At 49.5% G+C, this 22,628-nt stretch overlaps 2 protein-coding genes across 3 annotated transcripts in view; one reads left to right on the top strand and one right to left on the bottom strand.

Moving 5' to 3' along the window:
- The window catches only part of Rassf4 (Ras association domain family member 4), a 36,416-nt gene that overhangs the window by 301 nt on the left and 13,487 nt on the right, over nt 1-22,628 (top strand). Inside the window, exons 2-4 of one of the 2 annotated variants that reach the window (XM_051155157.1) lie at nt 11,699-11,839; nt 12,588-12,681; nt 14,412-14,487. In XM_051155157.1, coding sequence (XP_051011114.1) covers nt 12,620-12,681; nt 14,412-14,487 — 138 coding nt within the window. In that variant the 5' untranslated portion in view covers nt 11,699-11,839; nt 12,588-12,619. The remainder of the gene's footprint in view (nt 1-11,698; nt 11,840-12,587; nt 12,682-14,411; nt 14,488-22,628) is intronic. The other variant, XM_051155156.1, reaches the window with a different exon arrangement.
- Depp1 (DEPP autophagy regulator 1) lies at nt 20,431-22,149 on the bottom strand. Its single transcript, XM_051155162.1, has 2 exons — nt 22,065-22,149; nt 20,431-21,106 (listed from the first exon to the last, which is right to left on the bottom strand). The coding sequence occupies exon 2, from the start codon at nt 21,079-21,081 to the stop codon at nt 20,452-20,454; it is 630 nt and encodes a 209-aa protein (XP_051011119.1). The 5' UTR covers nt 21,082-21,106; nt 22,065-22,149; the 3' UTR covers nt 20,431-20,451.

The following is a 22,628-nucleotide window of genomic DNA, read 5'->3' as shown; positions in this document are numbered from 1 at the left end:
CAGCCTGGCGCACTGCGGGCCTCCAGCCAGGGCAGAGAGTGGCCCTGCGCCTAACACCTCCAAGGATAAGGCACTTTAGGGGCTAAATCTTAGCAGGATACGTAAATGCAACTGCCGGCTACAGCTGTGCTCGCCTCATACTCCTCTCAACCAGTCTCCTAGAGGCAGAAATGCGCTCTTAGAGGCAAGTCGAGGGCTTTCAGCACAACTGTCTGATTTCACAGGTGCACAGCTGTTAGGATGTAACAACGCTGGGATGTTAGCCATCTAGGCTCTTGTTTCTCAGTCGCTATTTGTGATGGTGGATCAAGAGCAAAGGGCTTTAACACAGTGTGCCACTCACTCCTCACTGTAGGGCCACCGTAGTGCTTTCTTTATCACATTTTCAAATGTGAAAGCGAGGCTGGAGGGGTTAGAGAAAGCCGGGGCTGTAGCTCAGTTCGTAGAGTGCTTATGCAGCACGCATGAAGTCTGGATTCCATCCCAAGCGTTGCATAAATCAAGCGAGGGAGTAGGAGCTGGGAGGGTGGAACTATGGGGGCAGGGGTCGGGGAGGGCTGCATGTTTAAGTCTTCTTAACTTCACCCCTCCCCCCAGCCTGTGGTTTGCCTGTGTTCCCAACTCTTAGACTGCAGGAGATTGCCTTCTCTCATGTCAGGCCAGCGCCAAGATAGCCAGAGGCATTTTGGAGAACGTTAGAAATGTCACCTCCTACGGGAATCAAAGGGAGCCACACGGGCAGGTAAGGGGGGCTGGGGTCCAGGAATTGAACCGAGGCAGGTTATTCACCAAAGCGACATTGCTACTGCCAGGGGACATGGGAAACAAGCAAGACTACAAGGCAGGTAGTAGACTGCTGCTTCCTGGTCCCCAGGAGGCTGGAGGTGGGGAGAGGGACTAAAGAGGAAAGGAATGGGCTGCCACAGAGAGGAAGGTAGGAAAGAGAGAAAAGAAATTCATCTTAGGTCACAGTGTTGCTTGCTGGAAGTTGCGCTGGGGTGTGTTTCAGCGCTCTGTTCCGTCTTCGTCTTTCATCAGCTCGCCCTCTGTAGTGTTCACACCTGCAGACTTGGCTCTGAAATTAAGGCTGCTGAGCAGATTGAAGCGTCCCTCTGGATCCGGGAGAGTCTGGTGGGTGACGTGAGATTGAGAACAGGACTCTAGTCCACGGCTCCCTGAGTCAGAGCCAACGGGACTATGAGCCATAGAGAAGGAGATCCGAATGTGGAAGTTCAGCCCCAAAGCATGCCAAGTCTCAGCAGGGACAGCCTGTCTCTGGGGTCTACCAGGAAGCCCTCTGCACCATGCCCCTGTGGACCCGAGTGCTGCTTTCAGGCCTACACTCCACCATCTCCGAGTCAGAGGAGTCCTTTGTCCTCTGTGAGTCCTCGGTCCCTTCTCAGCATCTCGCTGTCTCTCTGGAGCCTAGAGGCCAATGGCAAATGTTTGTTGTGGATGAACCCCTGGGATCATAATTGTTTAACTGGTGAGAGACTCCAGGTTGAAAGTAGAAGGGATTTTGACAGGGTCACACAGCCAGGCCAGGGGAAGCTTTGAGCCTAGACCCTCACAGAAAGGTGGAATTATTTGACCTCTTGAAAGTACTTTGAGGAAAACATTTTGAAATTGTGTGTGTGTGTGTGTGTGTGTGTGTGTGTGCAAGTGTGAATTACATGTGCATGCCATGGGTCACATGTGTGCCATAGTGCATGTGTGGAGATCAGAGAACAACTTTGTGGAGTCATTTTTTCTCCATCCACTTTTCCATGAGCTCTAAAGATTGAACGTAGGCCCTGTCTCAACCCCCCCCCCAAAAAAAGGAACGTAGGTACATAGGTCCTCAGGCTTGGGTGGCAAGTACCTTTACACAGTGCCCAACGCCACCTTGCTGGCCCTTGAAACTGGTTAAAAGTAAGCTATTAATGACTAGCTGCTCACCCAAAGCTTTTGCAGTTTCTCCAAACTTGTAGTTCCCCGAATCTCCTTCCTGCCTCAGGGACTTCCCCTGGGACATACCCTGAGATAGAATTGGAGCTCGCCTGTCCCCTTGGCTGATCTTCAGTAGCAGAGATGGACTGTGGTCTAGTCCTGTAGCTACAGGCCTGAGAGGAACTCCAGGGACACTCTAGACCAGCTAGCTGCCACTATAACTGGTTCAAGAGTTGGCCGAACAGTTGGGGTCACACAGCGCGTCAGAATCCAAGAGAGTCTCAACCAGAGTGTGTCTCGGAGATGCAGAGGACATTATCAGCCAGGGGATTCATGGTTGTGTGACCTTCAAGTGTGTACTTCCGTGCACACATGAGCACAATCACACTCACACATTTTTCTTGGTCGGGCATAAAGGTGTTATGTTTTCAGAGGAATCCATGTCCCTAGGGATTCCAAGACCTAGCATCTTGTCTCCAGAGAAACCTCTCCTAGCAGCTGCACATGACACACAGGCTACGACAGAGGTAGCCTGGGTATAGCAGATGTTAGAGTGCCGAGGAGACCTGGCAGCAGCTATCACCAAGTAGCCAGGGGGCCTGCTCAGTTGTGGCTCACTTCTGGACCCAGCCAATCTGAGGACACGTTTCCACAGATCTTCTCTTCCATAAGGCAAGGAGTGAGCCTGGATTGGAGTGGTGGTGACACAAGGCCAGGAAATGTGAGAATGTTGTATGGGGGGGGGCGTGGTGATGGGAGGATTGGAAATGACTTTATTGCCTCAGTTTACAGGAAAGAATGCTGGAGACCCAGGACAGAAACCAGCAATCCATCCTGTAGGAGTGTGGGTGGAGCACCGCCTCTAGGCTGCAATTTACACCAGGAAGTCACAAGGGTAGGGGGATGGCTGGCTTGCCGTCTACAAAGCTCCCCCCCCCCCCAGGACAAGGACCTGTGTCTTCAGAGGAAGGGCAACATTGCCAAAGAGGCCTACAGGGCAGAGCAGGTTCATAGCCAGTCACCAGGACCATAGGGGGCATATAGCAGAGGGGGCCTGGCTAGGCTAGTCAGCATGGTCAGGCCAGGAATGGGGATGGTGACGTCTCTGTCTTTGCTTGCTCTCCATCACCTCCAGCTGGCAGTGTACACATCCTCTAAGCTGACTTTCCCAGATGCTGGGACTGAGCAGCTTCCCACTGGAGCAGGAGGGGTGTGGCTGAGCTAGAGGTCAGTAATGGCAGGAGAGGGGAGAAGAGGGGACATTGGGACTGAATGTTGGAGAGGGTAGCAGCTGCCAAGTGGCTGCCTGCTGTTCTTGCCTAAAGTAGCTGGCTACCTAGGTGGCTGTACTGCTGAGGACCGACAGACAGCCTGTGTCCAGACAGATCCCCTCAGCAGACAGCTGGCTCCTCTCTCTGGGGAGGCTCCCACCCTGGGAGAGCTGACAGGTGCTGGGATGGCCTTTTAGAGGTTCCTTGTTTTCAGCGCAGGCTTCCCAGTTGTGCAGGGCGGTGTAGCCTGCACCTGCTTCCCTTCTGGCCTGGCAGCCCTCCCTGCTGGAGGCTTGTGGCTGTGCCTGCCTCTGTCTTCCTTGGTCTTGCAGGCCAGGCCACTTTATTTCTTATTTGGGCTGAATCATACCTAATTACAACTGATGCCAGGGAAGGTTAGAATGCAGACAATCAAGTTCTTTGGTTTCACTGACCAACTTATGTTTAACTTGAGAGGTTGACTCCTTGCCTGTATTGACAAATGAGGTCGATACTGTCTACATCCACCATAGTTTGGGAAGGGCCCCATAAAACGGAAAAGCAGGCCACCGTAGGCTCACAGTAAAAGGCTGTTAGGTGCACTCAAGTCAATTTCCTGAATATTCCACTCCAGTGATATCCCCTTGCTCCTTCTGCAAGCGATCCAGAGCGGCTCGGTCCCACGGCGATGTAAAGAGTCAGAATTGGCCTTCTTGCGTGAAAAGAGAAAGAAAAGGACCTAGACCTAGTGGCTGTAAGAGCTCCTGTGGCCTTCATCCCTCCACGGCAGGCCAGGCCATGTGCCAGCTGTCGCTGCCTCCCCATGCTGGCAGCACAGAGCAGTCGCTGAAGCAGAAAGCGGGGACAACTCACTTATTGTCTGTCCATTGAGGGAAGGTAGCCAGGTATGTCTACTGCCTGAGGCTCCTGTGCGGGCCAGAGAGCACATCAGCCAGAGAGGCTAGCTGTGCATGGCAGGATGGGGGGAAGGGGAGGTTGGGGAGCAGGACCAGGACAAAGGCTGCTGGGGGAGGGGAGCAGCCCTGCTGAATCCGTCTGTCCAGTTACATCTGCTGTGGCTTTTCAAACTAGGCCGAGTGGCAGGCCAGGCCAGCTGCATGCTTCCTGACCAACTCCTACCAAAAAACATCTATCTGCACATTGAGTTCCACATAAGGTTATGACTATGTTTTTTTTTTTTTCTTTTTAATTGCAAATGATTGAAAGTAAGCCCTGCTGAAGGCATAGGGAGGTTCAGCACTAAAGAAGCCTCCGTTCCAAGAAAATGACCCAAATAGAGAGACACTCCACTCTGCTGCCTGGCAAGAGTAGGTGTGTTCTGTCTTCCAGCTCTCCCTGGCAGCAGTAGTGTCTAACTCACCGCTTAGGTCACTGTGTAACTCATTAAGACACGGAGCATGAGAATTAGTGAAAGCGGGCTCGCATCAACCCAGTGAAGGGTCTGAAAGGCAAAACCGTGTTCATCAGTTGTCAAATGTGTAGTCACAACCTGTGCCCTGACTCAGGTCTGGCCGCCCATCTTCAGTATGAGAATTCAAAGGGACAAGTTGAAAGTGGAAAAGAGAAGTCGGGTGTGGGTGGCGCACGCCTTTAATCCCAGCACTCCAAAGGCACAGGCAGGTGGATCTCTGTGAGTTCGAGGCCATCCTGATCTACATAGTGAAACCCTGTCTCAAAGAAAGAAAGAAAGTGTGGGGGGGGGGATTTAGTCAATGTAGCTACATTGGGAAGAGGGACAAAGAAAGCCAGTGAACCTCACAAGTCCATTTCTCCTCCAGGGCCCTGAAGTGCAGTGGGAGTTTGAACAGAGTTGGGGATCATGCATTAACCAGGCCTGGTTAAGGTGTGGCCCTGCCCACCTTTGATCCAACATTATCGGAGCTTCAGTCTGGTCCTGTATGGTTGTGTAACAGGTTGCTAGGACTCTGTGAAATCTCTTTCCAAGAGAAAATTTCCCCTCTGGCTAGAGCCAGTTCCTTCTCCCAGCATGAGATTTCTGGGGAAATCCCCATTTATTTGAGGTTCATTGTTTCCATAGTCCTATAGTCAAATTGAAAGATGCAAAGTATCTCTAGAATATCTTCATTTCTGCCAGGCTGGTTAAACAAATAAGGAGGCGGGAGGGCTCTGGGAAACAGCCCAAGGCTCAAACTCTGGAGCTCAGTGGAGATGGAGTAAGCCTCTGCTCAGGGAACAAGGACTTGGACAACCAGGGAAACCAAGTGGCTCACTGAAAGCCACAGAGCTGCTGAGGACAACAGAGTCAAGCGCTGTTCTAGAGCAGAAGCTGTCTTTCTAAAGATCCGAGACTCCTCCCCTGCGAGACCTACAACCTGCTGAAAGAGCCTGTTTTGCTGAAATGGCCCTTCCTCACTTCCCCCACGCCCTCATCCTCACTGCATAAAGACTAGTGCCTCCTCGGCCTCCTATGGATGGCACACCACACACCTTCCCTGTCAAGTTTCTCTCTTTTTTTAAATTCTTTTTTATTAATTTATTCTTGTTACACCTCAATGGTTATCCCATCCCTTGTATCCTCCCATTCCTCCCTCCCTCCCATTTTCCCCTTACTCCCTCCCCTATGACTGTGCCTGAGGGGGATTTCCTCCTCCTTTATATGCTCATAGGGTATCAAGTCTTCTTCACAAGTTTCTCTTTTTACCCTGTGCGAAACCGGGTCCTCCCCTGCTTCCATCCTAATCTCCTCAGAGCACCTGATGCTACCTCGATATAAGAGACACTCCCACAGCATACTGGGGTGTGTCCTCAGGGACCTGCTGAGGGAAAACAAGGGAAGGCAGTGTTTCACCAAACCACCACTTGGCACTCTAGAGGGCAGCTCTCTCTGCCAACTGCCCTACTGTCTACCAAAGCAGTGCCTTTAAATTTTTACCTATATACATTTCCCATTTTGAATAAAGAGTTCTGCAGCTGAGGAAATGTCCCAGCCATTGGAGGGCAATATTTTTATTGCATGGATGGAAAAAAAAAAAAAAATCAAGGCTCAAAAGACAAGGCATGCATCTGTAGCGGCCCAGATCTTAGCAGCTCCCTGCCTGGAGCCTCTTAGGAAGGAAGGCCTTTCAGTTAAGTAACCATTGCTTTACTTAAAGGAAATTTTACTTGTAGGTGTTCCTGCTGGGGAGTAAAAGAAAGGGAGTGTTCTTATTCTGCGGGAGACTAGGGATGCTGTAAGCTAAGCCAGGCCATGAGTCTGAAGCCACAAACTAGTCCCATACCTAACTGCCTTGTACGTATGCACTTTGTTTCTCTCTCTACCCCTCTCCTCTCCTCTCCTCCTGTCTCCTCTCCTCTCTTTTCCTTTCATTTCCTCCTCCTCCTCTTCTTCCTCCTCCTCTCCCCAACCCACTTCTCTCCTATTCACTATGTAGCCTTTACTGCCTGGACTTCAGTGTGACCAGGCTGGCGTTCAAATTAATAGAGATCCATCGACCTCTGCCTCCTGAGTGCTGGGAACTATTTTCTAATTTGAATATATTTAAATGTCTGCTATTTTAATGGGATGCTTTGTGATGTTAGTCAGACTGGAATATATATATATATATATACACTAAGAAATGCCTGGAACACCAGTGTCTGAGCCCAGCAGAGACTGCTTCTCTTTTCAAATGCAAATCCATTGTGGATGGGTCAAGGATTCTGATCCACAGAATGCCTCAGGGACCCAGGCTGACCACATAGTGACTGCATCATTAGAACATGTGGCTTTCCAGCTAACTATGGCAATAAGACAGCCACTGGCTCCTTCTCTTTAAAAAGGGTTTTTATGGGGCCAGGAAAGATGGCTTGGTGGTTAAGAGTGTGTATTGCTCTTCCAGAGCGCTGGAGTTCACAATTTTAAATCTAGGTTCCATGTGTGAGGGGATCTGAAAAAACCGTCTTCCTGAGTCTGGCTTAGCTTGCTTTACATCATGATCTCCAGCTCCATCCATTTTCTTGCATATATCATCATCTATCTTTTTTCTACAGCTGAATAGAATTCCATTGCATGTGTCCAGGGCATTAGACAGGACTGGGTTCTTTTTCTTAGAAAAACATTGATGGGTTTATTGACTTAGAACCCTTTGGGCATATACACAGGCAATGGCATGGCTGGGTCATATGCCAGTTCTTTAGTAATTTAATTTTTTTTTGAATCTCCAAATTGATTTCCATTGTGAATGCACAAATGTACATTCCCACCAGCAGGGAGTAAGAGGCCCCTTACCCGCCACATTCTTGCCAGTATTTATTTTCTTGATGACAGACAGTCTAAGTGGGATGAGATGGACTCTAAAAGCAGCCTTCGTTTTCATTTTTCCAGTGGCCAAGGATGTTGACTGTCTTTTCAAGAAATATTGGCTATTTGTATTTCTTATTTTAAGTGTCTGTCTGGTTCAGTTAGCTTGTTTGTTGATCAAATGGTTCAGATTTTGGTGTTTTTGTTTCTTTGGTTGATTGTGGTTTTTTGTTTGTTTGCTTGCTTGTTTGTTTTTGTTTGTTTGTTTGTTTGGGTTTTTTGGCTCTTTATGTATTCTAGATATTAGTCTGTTGTGTAGTTGGCAAAGATTTTCCCACAACTTCTAGGTTCCTTCACTCTGTTTGTTTGTTTGTTTGTTTGTTTGTTTCCCGTGTAACATCATCTGTCAGTTCTTGCAATCATTTCGTGTGCTGTGGGAATCCTTCTCAGGAAGTCCTTGCTCATGTCTGGGGCTTGAGGTGTGTTACCTGTTCTCAAAACTTCGAGCTCGTGTTTAGTTTCATTCTTCTGCACATGAGAATTTAGTTTTCCAGGCACATTTGTTAGGTAGGCTGTCTTTCTGCAATGTGTGGTTCGGATAGACACCGTCATCAAAATTTTGGTGACTACAGCTGTGTGTTTTATTTCTGGGTCATTTATTCCACACACTGATCTAACATCTGCTCTGCTGCTCTTGTTCAGATGTCGTGTGATGGAATGAAGTTGGGTGTGGTTATACCTCCAGCATTGCTCACTCTGCTAAGGATTGCCTTGACTACTTGGGTCTATATCGATGTTAGAATTGTTTTTCCTAGTTAGGTGAAGAATGTCACTGAGATTTGAGTGAGGGCTGTGCTGAGTGTATATGTTGTTTTTGGTAATATAGCCATTCTCACAACATGAAGTTTTGTGAAATAATGGTGAATAATTCTAAATAATATGTTAGGTAATTTTTGATGGCTAACCTATAACCAACTTTGTACTAAATGTGTGTGTGTGTGTGTGTGTGTTTGGGGAGGGGGGAGGTTGAATTAAGAGCATTTCCAGTAAAATCTGAAACAAGAAAAGGCCGCTAGTTTTCTCCTCTCTTACTCAAAATATAGTGCTTGAAGTCTTAGTGGGAACAACAAAGCAAGAGAAAGAAAGAAAAGGGATGCGAATTGGAAAGGAAGAAGTCAATTCATTCCCATTTGTACATGACATGGACACGATCCTGTCCTTTAAAAACCCTAAAGACCTTTCAGAAAACTCTCAGGCCCTACAAACACTCTCAGCAAAGTAATGGGATAGAAAGTTGGCATGAAAAGCCAGTGGTTTTCCTATCTAACCATAGCAGACTTGCCAAGGAAGAAATCAGGGAGGGAAGATGCCACTCATGACAGCCTCTGGAAACCAAAACACATGGGCATTCACTAGAGAGTGGTAGACCCTGGAAATACTGCGTTAAGTGAGCTAATCCAGGTGTGGCGAGACAAGTACTGCACACTTGCTCTCAAATGCAGAGCCTCACTTCTGATTTTACATGTGTGTACTTATGTTGGAGTGACTGTAGACAGGCATTAGGAAATTAACTGTAAATGCGCCATCAGGAAGGTAATCCACACTTGTCCTCTGTAGCAGAAAGGTCAGAATTGGTAACATGGCCCCAAGTTCAGGGAGCTGGGAAAGACTGATGATCATTTTACATAATCTGGGGCAGCAGTGTTTCTGCCCAAAGCACCCAACTTCAAGTGCTGGCACACAAACTCAGGAAAACTCAGATGTCTGGTTTCCTATAAGTAAGCCACAAGATCTACACTTTGGAGTGAGGAATGTGTCCCTGTTCCCTGTGGGCTCTGTAACAGCTGTCCCCTTATTAAGCCACCCTTTTAATCACTAGACATGGTTACATTTTTGTTTTTCTTTCTGAGACATAATCTCACTCCGGAGCCTACACTGAATTCGCAGTGATCCTCCTGTCTCAGCTTGGGATTACAGGAATAAGGCTGACTTACATTTTGTATTACTGCTGTGTGTACAACTCTGAAAGAACTGACTTGGGGGGGACTTTATAAATCTTGTACTCACTTCATCATCCCACAGCGTGCTGAGCTGTCCTTGGTACCAGAGACAAGCGGTGAGGCAGAAAGGCATCCGTGACCACCCCACTGTGCACCAGTGCTCCTGGGAGTGCCTTTTAAGCAAGCAGGATCATAAATATTGAAGAGGCCCCAGGTCAAAAGCTCTGCCCAACCCTGGCCAGGGTTTGCTTTGCTCTTGTGTGCCGGGAGAGCAGCTAAGGATAGGCAGAGAAGAAGATGGTACTGCCAGCACCACAAAAGCCAGGAGAGGGAAGAGCTTCAAGAGCTCCGGGCTGTGTGCAGCAGGCAAAGCTGGGGCTTCATGCAGGACCTGGGCAGACACTGGGTAAAGATGCAGAGGGCATCAAGGGGAAACCCTACTTCACATCCTTTCTGAATAAGCTGTTCTTCCTGTAATGAGCTTTCTGAAAACTTAACAGTGTTGCACCATGTGTCCGAGGAATCAGTGTTGACCCAGAAACCCCAACACAGGGCATTCCCCAGGCTGAACACTGCTGCTCGGCATCAGTGTTTGAGGAACTACCCAGACAAGGAGTTACATCTACACATTCCACAAGCCAAGCAGGGGGAACTTAGCCCTATTGTGAAACCCCTGTTGCTGGGCCAACGAGAACACATGAGGAGTCCCCAGCTCTGATCCCAGTTGGGGCAGTGCTGTGTCACTATGTAGGTCAGAGCACACCCTACATGGTCAAAGCCTAGCTTATCCGCAGGCCATGACTGGTCTCACCGTAGAGTGGGCAGAGCTGTGTTGATTGGATAGTTCTAAGATGCCGTTAAGCCCATCTGCCCCACATCCTTCCATTCTCCTGGCCCACAGTAATCCTCCTGCCTCTGTCATCAAATGTCTGTTCAGGGATAGAGTCCATCTTGTGGGTATCAGTCAAGGAGAGAGGAGGAAACACACCCCTGGTCAGGGGGATGAAGGAACAGAGCTCGCATCAGTACTGAGGCTGTGTTGGCCTTCATCTTATAGCCCAGCAAATAGGAAGGACCTCAGGGAGGGTCCTCAGCCAGGAAGCCAGAACTCTAACCCATCTCTATTTTCTATAACTAGGGGCAACCTTGGTCTCAAAGTATTAAGTGGAAAATTCTAGAAATAACTAGATGCCATTCTGAGGGTCATGAAGAAATATCACCACCCAACTTCTCTCTGCCTAGGCAGAAAGAATCCTTGTGCCCCTTAGATGCACACTCTGTGCATTACATGCCTGCCAGAGTCACTTAGTAGCCACCTCTGTCACCAGACTGACTACGGCAGTATCAGCGCTTGAGTTTAAGGAGCCCTAGTTTTACTTGTTTAACTTGATCTGTCTAGTCAGGAGTGAAATTCTTCACCCACTAAGAAATAGCAATGTAGGGGGCTGGGCCTGGTGGCGCACACTTTAATCACAGCACTTGGCAGAGGCAGGCTGATCTCTGTGAACTTGAGGCCAGCCTGGTCTACAGATGGAGTGCAGGACAGCAAGGGCCATACAGAGAAACTCAGTCTCAAAAAAAAAAAAAAAAGAAAGAAAGAAAGAAAGAAAAGAAAAGGGAAGGAAGGAAAGGAAAAGGAAAAAAAGAAAGGAAAAGAAAGTGTGATGTGTTGTATGGCCTGGATTAGTAAAAACGAGCCAGTCTTCTGTCCATGAATATTCTGACAGAAAAACAATCCATGTGAGATTGTTTGTTACCTAAAACTCTACAAGTTGTGAGCACAAGCCAGTCAGGCTCGTAACTAAGCTAAGAAGGCATTCAATCACAGGGTTTGGGGCCTTTCACAGTCTCAGAAGTTCAAAGCATACCCACATGTGATAGGGGACAACTCTAATTGAAACGCCAGAGGAGTAGAGAAAATCCTTGTGCTTTACCTTCCGTGAGAGCATATGGGCAGGCCCGGAGGTCCTCATTGCTTCTGAGGTGGCAAGTGGAGAAGAGACAGCGAGAGCCCCACCTGTGAGTTAGCCACAGAACCTGGAGGCTGGACACGGCTCCCGGTGGCCTTTACGGTTAAGAACTTGCCGAGAATTGAAACATTACGAGACCAGAATCAGGCGCCCAGACTGACTCTTGTGCCTGCTGAGTCCCCTATACCAGTGTTCATTGGTGGATTTTTTTGGCTTCACTTCTGTCCTGTTTTCTCACCCATGACGTGGGAACATTGATCAGTGCTTCTTGGTGCTATCTATTGTAAGGACCGGATGATTCACAGGACTGTCCTGCAGTCCAGAAGGAACGAGAGTGGACCAGATGAACCCCCACTGGGAGAACCGGCCCAAGGGAGGAAACTCCAGAGTAGTGATGGGATCACTGTGAAAGGGAGGAAGGAAAGGAAGGTGAGGAAGAAGCTTAGGAAGAATCTAGAAAAGCTGAGAAGCCACCGTCTAGAATGTTCATCAGAGAGGAAAGAGTACATGGCTTAAAATGTTTAGAAACTGATCCAGAGTCTTGGAGCTCCCGTAGAACTTTCTGGTGGGACAGGTGGGGTAGCTCCTCAGCCTGATGCTCCCTACTTAACAAGCCTGCACTTGGACAAGGATGACCAGGTTGAATGAATGTTCTCATACCAGGGCTATGGGCGCTGGACAACACTGGATGGGACTCCTCCTGACTCCCCAAGCAGCACACCTGTCCTGGCGACTTTCATGTCAATGGGACACAAGTGAGAGTTGTCTAAAAGGAGGAAAACTTAATTGAGAAAAATGCCTCCATAAAATCTAGTTGTAAGCCGTTTTCTTAATTAGTAATCCATGGGGGAAGGCCCAGCCCGTTGTGGGAGGGGCTGTCCCTGGGCTGGTGGCCCTAGGGATGCTATAAGGAAAAAACAAAAACAAAACAAAACAAAAAAAAGGCTGAGCAAGCCATGACTGATGAACAAGCCAGTAAACAGCATGCCTCCGTGGCCTCTGCATCAGCTCCTGCCTCCAGGCTCCTGGCCTACTTGAGTTCCTGTCCTGACTTCCTTTGATGAGGAACAGTGATCTGGAAGTGTGAGCCGAATAAACCCTTTCCTCCCCAGGTTGCTTTCGTCACCGTGTTTTTTTCAAAGCTATAAGCGAGCATCCTTTGTCATCTTTCTGACAGGTGACTTCTGGGTCTGAAGACAAGCACTGAAGATGAAGGAAGATTGCCCATCTAGTTCTCACGTGCCTATCAGTGACAGCAAGTCCATTCTGAAGTAAGTTGGAGTGTGCAATGTTGGGGTGAGGGGTGCTCAGCAGTCACCTGTGGCTTCTTCAGACATGGTACTGTGCCCTGGGGACAGTGGTGAGTGCTTTTGTTGGGGGGCTGCCCCTCTTTGAAGATCAAGGTTTCTTTAGGATTTGGGTTTGAGCATGGAGTGGGGTGCCCATGGGGCTCTGCAGTAACAGTATTTAATTTGTTTAAAGACTAGAATTCTATAAACACTCTTGCTGCTTAAAACAGCCTAAAAATCTGATTGTCAGTTTTAATGAAAAAAAAATGTACCTTATTGATATATTTTAACTTTGCTTATTTTTATTTACTCTATCTCATAAAACTACTTGGAATATTTTCTCTGAACTGAAGAACAGCATCTATTTATTACACTCATTGTGTGTGTGTGTGTGTGTGTGTGTGTGTGTGTGTGTGTGTGTGTGTGTTGGGAGGTGCCTGCCATAGCAACTATGTGGAGGTCAAAAGACAACTTTTGGGACCCACCATGTGGGTCTCAGGCATCAAACTCAGGGCACCAAGTTTGGCAGTAAGAACCTTTACCCACTGAGCCATCTTGCCAGCCTAAGAAGCATGTTTCCCCGACTTTATCTTGCCTTTTAAATCCTGAGTATGATTACTTTCTAAAACTGGGCGTGGTTAGCTTCACATACCTGTGTATTTCCCAACACGTGTGAGTCCAGCCTTTACATATTAATGGACACAGGACAAATACAACATGGACTCCTCACTTGCTGCTGTCACTAAGTCGCTCACTGTTCTTCCCGTTGGTGCCCCACATTTCCACATCATACACAGAACGCACACCTGCCTGAGCCTCAGGATGTCCTTGTTCTTTTTTTGTGCTATGTGTGGTGGTGGTGGGGGGCGCTGCTTAGGAAGGTGCTAGAACACTGGAGCCCAGCAGGAGCCCGTGGCCAGGAAGGCAGAGCACACTGTAGTTAACGAACACGTCACACACAGCCATGTACCAGCCCTCTGTGGCTCCATGTTGATTGGCAAACATTCTGGATGCTGCTCAGTTCAGTATGTATGCTTTGCTAGTTCTATCTGCCTGCCCCCTCCCATTTCAACCTGCTGGGAGGTTGAAAAATCACCAGCGTGTTTCACACCCCATAACCCCTGGCCTGGACCCATGCTGTGCGGATTTTCCTTGTTCTGACCCCCCATCCCCTTGGGCACTATGGTTTCCCAATGTGCTGGGAGAAAGTATTTGATCAGAGTGGCCTGCTTGGGCCCTGTCACCCTCACCCCTGGATTGTATCTCTGGACAGTCAAGACAGGGAAGAGGCAGCCTCACCTCCCTTGTGGCCCCACAGTACCTGGTAATCCAAGTCACTTAGGTCTTCGGAGGCCATGGGCCAGAGGCGAGCACAGGAAGGGTGTTAGGGCCTGTTCCTAGCAGTAGTGAACATGCACACATACCCTAAGTTGCTGCCTGTGGGGTGGGAACCTGCCTAGGAATTTGCTTACTTCTCAGCACCTTCATCTTGACTGCCTTCCTCCTCTAATGCATCCAAGGGTGCAGATGCAGAAGCCGCAGGAAGGGCAAGTGCCATGATCAGACAAGCAGGTCTCTTGGTTTATTAGATGTGGTTGGCAAAAATGTAAGCCACAATATTTATTTGATGGATGAAAGTGATGTCAGTGGTACAATGTCTTGGTCTAGGCCCCTCCACTCCCCAAGTGACATGAGTGTCTGTATCTTTTTAGGTCAGAACTCTTAAGCCTGCTCAAAACTTACAACTGCTACCATGAGGGCCGGAGCTTCCAGCTAAGACACCATGAGGTGAGACCTGTCACCCTCTTTGCTTGCAGGGTCATCAGATGGCTTAGCTCCTGTGGACTGCGGAGTTCTGCATCTGTTGCTCCCAGGTAGCCCGTTCACTCTCCATGTGTGCCAGTTTTGGCTCTGTTCAACCTTCCTGGCCAGGAACCAGGGTACCAGCAGGCAGGGTTGGGCTGAGGTGTCCCTGTGAGGTTCTCCCAGCAAGGACGTTTTCTGTACTTACATGTAGTGCTGCATTTGTGGGAGGGAAGTCCCGGAGCCTGGCCAACCCCTTCTTCCCTCTGCCCACCCTGGTACTCGGTAGGAGGGTGAAGGGGAATTTGGTCCCTCTGTGCTCTTCTGACACTTCAAACACAACAGGGTACCAGCTCCCACAGATTCCATGCTGAGAAGGAAGCACTCTTTACCCTCAGTTCAGTGAGTGTGCCACACCAGTTTTACCTGCGTGTCTTCACCTCACCAGCCCAGCCGCGTGTCCTGGACCTTCTCTCACCCAGGCCCTTTCACTGTGGTACCCTCACCTGAGAAGTGGTGTCTTGAGTGCCTTAGGGTACGAGCTCATATGACAAGGGGCGTATGGGGAATCGGGCCCTAATTGTAAGTGACAGCCACCCATCAGAAGCAACCCAAGGCTACAACGTGGAAAGGTGGTCCTCATACAGACTGATTTGTTTTTTTCAAAAGAGGCTACATATCTGGAAATTCCTCAGGGATTTCTTAAACCTTGAAGCACTCTGTGGGGTGTCTAGCAGGGTCCGGCCTGACATGTACTTGAGGGCACATCAAGCCAGCCCTGGGCTTGCACCATCCATAGCCTCACATGGGTGTTTTAGTTGTGGCCTTGCACTCCCAGTTGTGTCTAATCCTGTACCCTTTACAGTCTGATGAGAAGGCTCCTAGTGTAAAGGTTTATTGGGACTATTTCCATGGTTGGGATCTGGTTAGCTGTTGGATATGCTCCGTCTCTCGGTGTCTGAAGAAGGCCACTAGAAACTCAATGACGCCTCTGCTGCTTCGTAGCCACTGGGTCCCCAAACCTCCCTCGTGTTGCGCGGTCATCATCTCAGTTCCGTGGTACTAGACTAGAGCCAGCCAAACAACATCAAGCAGGCACCATGGCAGCCCATGGGTCAGGACACTGGCGTTTGGTACATCCATTCACGCAGTGGGGGAGCGGCTGCAGGTTCCTGGTCCAGGTAGGGCTGAGCTGCCTGGACCATCTCTAACAAAAAGCCCTGTGCCCGCCTTTTCTTGCTGTGCCCTCAGCGTTGGGCTCTGGCACCAGTGCCCATCAATCCCTTGTTCTCCTCCCCGTCTCCTCCTTTTGATATCTTGAGGGTTTTTCTTATGTTCTTCTCCTTGAGCAGCTGGGTCTTCAGTTCTGCCTCAGCCCTCCCAGCTCCGCGCAGCCTCTCAGGCTCTGGTTCTTTTTAGCCCTGCCGTCTTAGGTTCCATGGGCTCTTTTCTCCCCTGAGTGAGAACTTCTGGGTGCTGGGACTGGGCCCCACTTGGTTCTGTCTATGCCAGGCCAGGCTCGGTACACAGCTGGCAGGTGTAGAACAAGGCCATTCAGGTTGCGAAGAGAACCCTGAGTTATGAGCTCCAGTGTGGTGGGCAGCAAGGGAGGGAGGCAGGTAAATGCGCTTAGAGGGGTTTTGCTCTTTGGCCCGTGCTACTAAGTGAGGGATTTGTGCCCACCTCAGGTTCCTGGCACAGACACAGGGAGTGACAGGAGGGCCTTAGCTGGGATTCCCTTCCTCAGCTTTGGGTGTTTCCGGGACTGATGTTTCTAAGGCTGGGCAGTTGTCTGCTCTGGCTCTGTGTCAACATCTTCAGTGTCACTAGGGAACTGACTGGAAACTTTTATGTGTGCATGCCCCCTCTTACACACACACACACACACACACACACACACACACACACACTACATGAACATACGACTTTTCAGGACATTATTATAGAAGGTCAAGTTTGAGAAAAAATAACCCCCTCCTCTGATCCTGGCACTCAGGAGCTGAGTTCAAAGCCAGCCTGTATTCCCCTAGTAAGTTTCAAGTCAGCTGGAGCCACATAGCAAGACTGTGATCTTGGCTCTCGGGATCCCCGAGGTAATTTTTTCTGTGGGAGTAGCTAGATAGCCTGAGTGTGCCATGAGGTGGTTTTTGTTTTTTGTTTTTGTTTTGAGGGACATGGAAAATCAGTGAAGTGCAGCTGCCAAAACTCACTCCTGACGGCCTCTCCTGGCTGAGAGTTTACCTTGGTAGGAGTCTTGTGTTTCTAAACCCATGGGGCAAAATGACCTGATGTCTGTGAAACCAGAAAATGCGTTTCAGGAACCTTCTGCAGCATTAACCGTCTCAGAGAGCAGGCAGTCTGAGAAAGTGTGTGCCTTTTTCAAGGTAACAGCCACCACAGAGGCAAGCCTGTATGGAGGTCCAGAATCTCGGCGGTCCGTCACACAGGCATGAGGGCCTGGGATTCTCCTACTGACCAGTACAAGTCTCATACCTGCCATTGGTCTGATCCCATGTCCCAGGCACTTACTATGGGACAATCCCAGAATGACCTGTCCTTGGGCGTCACAAGGACAGGCAGATGGAGGAAGCTAAAATTCCCGGGAGGGAAATCTGGTCCACCAACCACTTTGCCTCTCTAGTTATCACCATAGCCTTTTCCTGCAAAGAAACCAAGGCTCTCCAAAGTTAAGTCTCTAGCTGTATTGCCTGAACAGCTGACTTTTCCTGGGGAGATAGAGCACGCACACACACCTGGAAGAGGAACCCATTACAGCCCAAAGTAACAGGCACCAAAGTCCAGCAGAGTGAGCCTGGGAGATTTTAACAGGAGTCTGAGTGACGGGTGACTTATGGGAGCAGAAATGACTCAAAGGCAGCCACATCGGCACAAAGCTTGCACTCTTAGAAACCCTCTATACAATGTATAGGTAGGAATGCTCGCCTCGCTGCTGCCTCAGCAGCTGGCTGGGTGGGAAAGCTCACCTCGCCTGCTGGTCGGCAGCTGTTCTCCATACCTATAACCCTGGGGAGGGCCCTGGGGCGATCTTGAGCTTCAATGAATCTTGAGTTTCCGAGATGTGCACAGTTTGTTTACTTCCGGAATTGCTTGAGCCTCCCCCTTCCCCTTCCTGGAGGGGACAGTTCAATTCGCAGGACTTTGGAGTAAAGGAAGCAGCCTGGCTTAGCTCCAAAGGCAGAGTGTTAAGGAGAGCAAAGCCCTTTCCGGCATTAAGGTTTAGAATTCTTCAGAGGCTTGAATTGGGCATCGCTGAATAGGTCTCACACGTGGGGCAGTTTGTTATTCTTGAGCCTTAGGCTAGCAGGTATCTTCAAGTTTCTGAAGCACTCACCACTTGGGTGTGTCCTTGGAAGAGGCCCTCCTGGTTGTCATAAGCCTTACTGGTAGCAACTACAGTCTGGGGGTACAGCTCGAGGGCAAACTCCCTCACTGTCACATGGGATACCTGTAGAGAGATGAGGTACATCTGTGGGTGGGACAACCCTGTGGGACAACTGTTTCTCAATGATCTTTCTCCCAATTACTAAGAGCAAAGGGGACTAAGAGCTAGGGGGAACGATTTCATTCTCCGGGGGATGGTGTGCCAGCCCCCTTTACTGTAAAGCTTGTCTTTGGGATAATTTTGCTTCAGTCTCAATGAGAATTGTAGAACAATCTCTATGTACATTCCAAAGTTGGCAGTTTTCTAGAAATGCTGATATATAAACCTATCAGTGCAGGGACTCACTAATCCCACCCAGGCTGTCTGATCAGGTTTTCCCAGCCAGCCTTGATACTAAACTTTTAGTGGTTCTCAGTCTCCCCCTGGTGGCCATGTGCCACACTGCACCTACTTCTATTCTGTTCTACATCTAGTGTGTGAGTATCCTTCCCTGGAAGGGTTGGGACCACCCTCTCTTGGGCCTGGAAGATCACTGAACCCTGGAGTGAGTAGTTGCACCTCTACATAGCTGTTCCCTGGGAGCTTCAACGTCAATACTAGGCTGTTCTGTCTTCAGCAGCTTAGGAGCATTGCCCTCCCCAGATCTTTAGTGGACTCAACTTGTGTTGGGGGAAGTGAAGTGGGGTGGGGCGGGGTGGAGGCAGAGCACCTTTTCGAGTTGCCCATCAGCATCTTTCATAGCAGGGATGTCTGAGCAAGTTGAACTCGTGAGCACACGGGACACCCACTAATGCCGTGCCAATTGCCAGGCATCTCCCTCTGGCCCAGTTTTTCTAGTGCTTCGCAGAAGGGGACATAAGGAGGATGGGCGATGCAGGCCTTGCCCACCTAGTCTCCTTCCAGGTATCCAGTCTTCCTATCACACACGGGGACATTCTACATAAAGTCTGCCTGCTGCTGAGGAGGCACAGCAAGCTGGGAAAGATGCAAACTGCATCTCTACCCATGTCCATTTATTCGGCTTTCCCAAGCCTGTGAAAGGTAAAGGATTATGCTGTGTCCTGCATTTTACAGAGAAGAAAACTGAACAAATGGCTTGTCTGAAACGTTTTCTTTGGGTATGTGGTTTGCATTTCGCTTTGGAGAAAATACGTGCCAAAGAGGATAGCGAAATGTTTAAAGTCACACACTGACACATATGCACACACATTCACAGACACACAAACTCACAGAAGAGAAAGAAAAAAAACAAACAAACAGTTTGGCAGTGCACAGAGCCAACCCAGATGCCGCTGCTGCTCCACCCTTCTCCCCTTTCTCCCGGCCCCTTCCATCCCTAGCATGCTCAGCTGGCTGCAGCCCACACAAGGGAGCAGGTGCTGGACCTTGACTCCTAATTCTTTTCTGCTCTCTGAGACCACACCTGCCCCTGTGAGAAAGGAAACCCTCCCATCACTGACTCCCCGTCTTCACCCTCTTGCTTGGTGGGTGCCTCTGGACGGTGGGGACACAGTGCTGACCTGGACTTCCAAAGCCTTAGGACGTCCAGCCTTAGCTAGGACAAGTTGGCTGGACAGCTTCCCGCTGCAGCCCTTTCCCTTAACAAGGGCCCAGGTGAAGATGGTGGCTACGCACAAAGACAAGTAGAGGCCCGGCCAGACGCAGGTATGTGGCAGCCTGCAGGCTGTGTGCTGCATTCTGTTTGGGCCCTGACCGTAAGAACTTTCGGGTACTACAATGAGATTTGGGCACTGGAGCCAAGACAGTAGGTTCCCCGGGTGCCTAGGTGACAGTCCCTATGAAACACCGTGGTACATCGCTGAGACCTCATTTTTTTTTCTGTTAGGAGTCAGGAAATATGTGTCTCAAGGTGAAGGATAAAGGGCAGGCCCTTACTTGGAAGCCTTTAGGGCAGTGGTTCTCAATCTGTGGGTGACAACCCCTTTTGGGGGTCAAATGACCTTTTCGCCGGGGTCGCCTAAGACCATTGGAAAACACAGATATTTACATTATCATTTATAATGTTAGCAAAATTACAGTTATGAGGTACAATGCAAAAATTATGGTCGGGGATCACACAACGCAAAGAATTGTATTAAATGGTAGCAGCCTTAGGAAAGTTGAGAACCACTGCCCCCCACTCCCCCCCCTTGGCCCTTTGTCCTTGGTTTCACGTGAGACTTTGGCAGCCACCCAGAATACAGCCCACATCTCCTCATTAGAGCAATCTGGGAGGTGGTCACTCTGTTTACACTCATTTTACCCATGATAAAAAAAAAACAAACAAACAAACCCAAAAAAGCAAAAAAACAAAAACAAAAACAAAAAAACAAGGAATAGAGACACTAAGTCACTCCTTCAAAGCCACCAGCCAGCCAGCCAGCCAGTCAGGTTGCATTGTGGGAGCTAGGTTGTGTCTATGGGTTGCATGAGGAATTGTCCGGTCCCTGAAGACCTGCCAGGAAGTGTTGGCCACAGGAGAGAAGCTGTGGAGGCCACGGGGTCCCACCGTATTCTTTATGAGCTTTTTTTTTTCTGGGGACGGCTTAGAGTTCATGGATGACTGGGAGGTGCAAACAGAGAGTGCTGAGGACGCGGCTGGGGCGGGAGCTGGAGACAGAGACCACGGCTAAGGCCTGGCAGGGCTTTCTACGAGTCCAGCTTTTCAGGTTGGAGGTCTGATGCCTGTGTCCTGATTCTCCTCCCAGAGAGCACTGAGGTACCCTGGCCTCACAGAGCCTCCCCATATCCTTACACTTGTCCATCTGTCTGTGCGCACCCCTGGGATCAGAAGGGCGCGTCCCATTGGGTAGTTCTCCTCTATCTGTCTGCTGTTCCTGGGACTTCCCGAAGAGCCAGTCTAGAGGGTTGTCAGTGCCAGGAGAGGGCAGTGTGGGCTGCGGGCTGCCGAAGCAAGCAGAGCTGTCTCTTAGAAACTCGGCCTGGGGTCTCTTCTCTCTAGTCCAGGCCGGCCGGGAGGGTCTGTTGGGTCGGTTCCAGACTGTGACTTTGTCCAGCACTGAGGTGGGCTGTGCCAGCTGACAAATCGACCTAACATAGTCATCCAGGCCAGGAGAGGTTGGGGGGTCCTGGCCAGGTGCCCCATGAGATAACTCTTCTGTAGTTTCCCGGATCGTGGGCAAGTGGGGCACGGGCAGCAGAAGCCGGGACCTCATTGCCTGCTAATAAAGCAAAAATAACCTGTTGGCCAAGAGAGAGTAAGTGCTGAGGGCCGCCATGCTATCCTGACACCCTTCCTCCGTCCGCCGCCGACTCATTGTAGAAGCTACGGGGGATTCGGGTACCCAGAAAGCAAGAAGAAACCTGCAAAGCTGAGACCAGGGCTCATCCCCTGGCTCTTCCTTCCAATATCAAAACCCACATCTAAGACTTCAACGTTAGGGTAGTTTAAGGTGACCTAGCTCTCTGGGGCTAGAGAGATGGCTCAGCAGTTAAGATGACTTATTCTTGCAGAGAACCTCAGTTCAATTCTTTTTTTTTTTTTTCCTGAGACAGGGTTTCTCTGTGTAGCCTTGACTGTACTGGACTTGCTTTGTAGACTAGGCTGGCCTCGATCTCACAGCAATCTACCTGCCTTTGCCTCCCGAGTGCTGGGATTAAAGGCGTGCACCACCACGCCTGGCCTGAGTTCAATTCTTAGTACACACATGGTGGCTTAAGCCATTTTTGTAAATCCAGTTCCAGGGGGATCTGACTAGCACGGATGTAGTACACATACATTCGTGTAGGCAAAATATCCGTACATATAAAGTAAAATAGTAAATTAATTAAAAATTTTAAAACAAAGAATGAACAGATAAAAGAACCGAGGGTGCTAATGCGAGGTCAAAGGACACCCAGGTCTTAAACCAATCTGTGCTACTTAATGATCTGGGGACCCTTCACTATGTCACCTCTCCAAACCTCTAACCCATCTGAATAACAAGAGTTATAAGCAGCCCACTGGCTGGGGCATTATGGGAAATGCCTGGAATTATAGCTTACAGCTCTGTGTAAACACAAAAGCCTTGAATAAAACACCTTATTATCTGAGTCACCAGTGGCCCCCACCACCCAGTAGCCAGGCTGTAAAAGCTCAGAGAGAAACTAGCCCCTGTGTTTTAAAAGCTTCAAACCGGAGGACATTTGCTCCTCTTACCTGTAGGTCAGCAGCCGGAGTGGCTGGGAGTCTAGGTGAGTAAAGATGGTCTAATTCTAAAGACGTGCCAGAGGCAGGCAGCCACAGCCAGGTCTCTAGCTCTGGTTCTCGGTAGCTGTGAAGAGGACAACTCCTCTGCGCTGTCTGACCAACCCAACACCGGCTGCTGCTTTTAAACAGTTCCTCCTGTCATCTATCACTGACAGGAAAGCTCAAAATAGCAGCACTTAGGAAGGTTCTCAGTGGGTAAACAGCACGGAGGGCGGGGCTTGGCCCAGCTGCCAGCCAGGGCTTTGTGGCTGTGCCTGTAGTGGGTTGGGAAATGTTTACACTGCAGGGTGAGGTGTGGGGCAGCCACTGTGCCTTGACAGTCATGACAGGTAGAGACCAAAACCAGGGTAGGGGGTGCTGGGAGAACTTGGGAGCACCATGGGGCTCTTACAGGCAGCCCAAAGGTCTGCCACCTTTGTCTGGTGTAACAGTATTTTCTACTATGTATTAGACCAGATCTTGTGATCCTGTGACACGCTGGCCTTGCACCAATTTTTGCTGAGTCCCAGGCCT

Source organism: Acomys russatus, chromosome 13 (assembly GCF_903995435.1).
Source record: "Acomys russatus chromosome 13, mAcoRus1.1, whole genome shotgun sequence".
NCBI classification, from domain to species: Eukaryota; Metazoa; Chordata; class Mammalia; order Rodentia; family Muridae; genus Acomys; species Acomys russatus.
The sequence above is the reverse complement of the archived record's forward strand: the minus strand, read 5'-3'. Positions and strand labels throughout refer to the sequence as shown.

Excerpts from the sequence above, each read along its gene's own strand:
- Depp1 (XM_051155162.1), bottom strand. The coding sequence starts at position 21,081 with ATGAGGTCCCGGCTTCTGCTGCCCGTGCCCCACTTGCCCACGATCCGG.